Raw genomic sequence first — 4253 nt, forward strand, 5'->3', positions numbered from 1 at the left:
GAATTCGACAGAGACGAGCTGTTGAATTGAACAGAGACTGTGATTGGATGCTGAAATCGACAGCCACTGGATGCTGAATTGGACAGAGACTGTGCTCTAAATTGGGCAGAGACTGTATTCTGAATTGAACTGAGAATGGGTACTGTATTAGACAGAAATTTTATGCTGAATTGGACAGAAACTGTGTTCTGAATTGGATAGAGACTGGATGCTGAATTAGAAAGAGAATGTGCTCTGAACTAGACAGAGAATTAATGCTTAATTGGGCAGAGACTGGATGCTGAACTGGACAGGGAAGGGGTGCTGAACTAGACAGAAATTGGATGCTGAATTGGACAGACTGTGTTTTGAATTGGATAGAGACTTGATGCTGAATTAGAAAGAGAATGTGTTCTGAACTAGACAGAGAATTAATGCTTAACTGGGCAGAGACTGGATGCTGAACTGGACAGGGAAGGGGTGCTGAATTAGACAGACACTGGGTGCTGAATTGGACAGAGACTGTGTTTTGAATTGGATAGAGACTGGATGCTGAATTAGACAGAGAATGTGATCTGAACTAGACAGAGAATTAATGCTTAATTGGACACAGACTGGATGCTGAACTGGACAGAGAAGGGGTGCTGAATTAGAATGACACTGGGTGCTGAATTGGACAGGGACTGTTTAATGAATTGGACCGAAACTGGATGCTGAATTGGACCGAAACTGGATGCTGAATTGGACCGAAACTGGATGCTGAATTGGACAGAAACGAGCTGCTGAATTGGACAGAGACTGTTTTCTGAACTGGACAAAGAATGTGTTCTGAACTAGACAGAGAATTAATGCTTAATTGGACACAGACTGGATGCTGAACTAGGCAGAGAATGGGTGCTGAATTAGACAGAAACTGCATGTTAAATTGGACAGAGACTGTGTAACGAATTGGGCAGAAACTGGATGCTGAATTCGACAGACTGTAATGAATTGGACAGAGACTGTAATGAATTGGACAGAAACTGGATGCTGAATTGGACAGAAACAAGCTGCTGAATTGGACTAAGACTGTGTTGTGAGTTGGACAGAGACTGGATACTGAACTAGGCAGAGAATGGGTGCTGAATTATACAGAAACTGCATGTTGAATTGGACAGAGACTCTGTAACGAATTGGGCAGAAACTGGATGCTGAGTTCGACAGAGACTGTAACGAATTGGACAGAAACTGCAGGCAGAATTGGACAGAGACTCTAACGAATTGGGCAGAAACTGGATGCTGAATTCGACAGAGACTGTGTAACGAATTGGACAGAAACTGCATGTTGAATTGGACAGAGACTCTAACGAATTGGGCAGAAACTGGATGCTGAATTGGACAGAGACTGTGTAACGAATTGGACAGAAACTGCATGTTGAATTGGACAGAGACTGTGTAACGAATTGGGCAGAAACTGGATGCTGAATTCGACAGAGACTGTGTAACGAATTGGACAGAAACTGCATGTTGAATTGGACAGAGACTGTGTAACGAATTGGGCAGAAACTGGATGCTGAATTGGACAGAGACTGTGTAACGAATTGGACAGAAACTGCATGTTGAATTGGACAGAGACTGTGTAACGAATTGGGCAGAAACTGGATGCTGAATTGGACAGAGACTGTGTAACGAATTGGACAGAAACTGCATGTTGAATTGGACAGAGACTGTGTAACGAATTGGGCAGAAACTGGATGCTGAATTCGACAGAGACTGTGTAACGAATTGGACAGAAACTGCATGTTGAATTGGACAGAGACTGTGTAACGAATTGGGCAGAAACTGGATGCTGAATTGGACAGAGACTGTGTAACGAATTGGACAGAAACTGCATGTTGAATTGGACAGAGACTGTGTAACGAATTGGGCAGAAACTGGATGCTGAATTGGACAGAGACTGTGTAACGAATTGGACAGAAACTGCATGTTGAATTGGACAGAGACTCTAACGAATTGGGCAGAAACTGGATGCTGAATTGGACAGAGACTGTGTAACGAATTGGACAGAAACTGCATGTTGAATTGGACAGAGACTGTGTAACGAATTGGGCAGAAACTGGATGCTGAATTCGACAGAGACTGTGTAACGAATTGGACAGAAACTGCATGTTGAATTGGACAGAGACTGTGTAACGAATTGGGCAGAAACTGGATGCTGAATTTGACAGAGACTGTGTAACGAATTGGACAGAAACTGCATGTTGAATTGGACAGAGACTGTGTAACGAATTGGGCAGAAACTGGATGCTGAATTGGACAGAGACTGTGTAACGAATTTGACAGAAACTGCATGTTGAATTGGACAGAGACTCTAACGAATTGGGCAGAAACTGGATGCTGAATTCGACAGAGACTGTGTAACGAATTGGACAGAAACTGCATGTTGAATTGGACAGAGACTGTGTAACGAATTGGGCAGAAACTGGATGCTGAATTGGACAGAGACTGTGTAACGAATTGGACAGAAACTGCATGTTGAATTGGACAGAGACTCTAACGAATTGGGCAGAAACTGGATGCTGAATTGGACAGAGACTGTGTAACGAATTGGACAGAAACTGCATGTTGAATTGGACAGAGACTGTGTAACGAATTGGGCAGAAACTGGATGCTGAATTCGACAGAGACTGTGTAACGAATTGGACAGAAACTGCATGTTGAATTGGACAGAGACTGTGTAACGAATTGGACAGAAACTGGATGCTGAATTCGACAGAGACTGTGTAACGAATTGGACAGAAACTGCATGTTGAATTGGACAGAGACTCTAACGAATTGGGCAGAAACTGGATGCTGAATTGGACAGAGACTGTGTAACGAATTGGACAGAAACTGCATGTTGAATTGGACAGAGACTGTGTAACGAATTGGACAGAAACTGCATGTTGAATTGGACAGAGACTGTGTAACGAATTGGGCAGAAACTGGATGCTGAATTCGACAGAGACTGTGTAACGAATTGGACAGAAACTGCATGTTGAATTGGACAGAGACTGTGTAACGAATTGGGCAGAAACTGGATGCTGAATTGGACAGAGACTGTGTAACGAATTGGACAGAAACTGCATGTTGAATTGGACAGAGACTCTAACGAATTGGGCAGAAACTGGATGCTGAATTGGACAGAGACTGTGTAACGAATTGGACAGAAACTGCATGTTGAATTGGACAGAGACTGTGTAACGAATTGGGCAGAAACTGGATGCTGAATTCGACAGAGACTGTGTAGCGAATTGGACAGAAACTGCATGTTGAATTGGACAGACACTGTGTAACGAATTGGACAGAAACTGGATGCTGAATTCGACAGAGACTGTGTAACGAATTGGACAGAAACTGCATGTTGAATTGGATAGAGACTCTAACGAATTGGGCAGAAACTGGATGCTGAATTGGACAGAGACTGTGTAACGAATTGGACAGAAACTGCATGTTGAATTGGACAGAGACTGTGTAACGAATTGGACAGAAACTGCATGTTGAATTGGACAGAGACTGTGTAACGAATTGGGCAGAAACTGGATGCTGAATTCGACAGAGACTGTGTAACGAATTGGACAGAAACTGCATGTTGAATTGGACAGAGACTGTGTAACGAATTGGGCAGAAACTGGATGCTGAATTGGACAGAGACTGTGTAACGAATTGGACAGAAACTGCATGTTGAATTGGACAGAGACTCTAACGAATTGGGCAGAAACTGGATGCTGAATTGGACAGAGACTGTGTAACGAATTGGACAGAAACTGCATGTTGAATTGGACAGAGACTGTGTAACGAATTGGGCAGAAACTGGATGCTGAATTCGACAGAGACTGTGTAACGAATTGGACAGAAACTGCATGTTGAATTGGACAGAGACTGTGTAACGAATTGGACAGAAACTGGATGCTGAATTCGACAGAGACTGTGTAACGAATTGGACAGAAACTGCATGTTGAATTGGACAGAGACTGTGTAACGAATTGGGCAGAAACTGGATGCTGAATTGGACAGAGACTGTGTAACGAATTGGACAGAAACTGCAGGCTGAATTTGACAGAGAATGGATGCTGAATTGGACAGAGACTGTGTAACGAATTGGACAGAAACTGCAGGCTGAATTTGACAGAGAATGGATGCTGAATTGGACAGAGACTGTGTAACGAATTGGGCAGAAACTGGATGCTGAATTGGACAGAGACTGTGTAACGAATTGGACAGAAACTGCATGTTGAATTGGACAGAGACTGTGT

General features: G+C 43.1%; 1 protein-coding gene across 1 annotated transcript; it reads right to left on the minus strand.

The window, feature by feature from the left end:
- Positions 1 to 1082: 1082 nt before the first annotated feature.
- Positions 1083 to 3680, minus strand: LOC137641292 (uncharacterized). The gene has a single exon (XM_068373720.1). The coding sequence runs from the start codon at positions 3678 to 3680 to the stop codon at positions 1083 to 1085; it is 2598 nt and encodes an 865-aa protein (XP_068229821.1).
- Positions 3681 to 4253: the final 573 nt, after the last annotated feature.

Source organism: Palaemon carinicauda, chromosome 5 (genome assembly GCF_036898095.1).
Source record: "Palaemon carinicauda isolate YSFRI2023 chromosome 5, ASM3689809v2, whole genome shotgun sequence".
Lineage (NCBI taxonomy): Eukaryota > Metazoa > Arthropoda > Malacostraca > Decapoda > Palaemonidae > Palaemon > Palaemon carinicauda.

Excerpts from the sequence above, each read along its gene's own strand:
- LOC137641292 (XM_068373720.1), bottom strand. The coding sequence starts at position 3,680 with ATGCAGTTTCTGTCCAATTCGTTACACAGTCTCTGTCCAATTCAGCAT.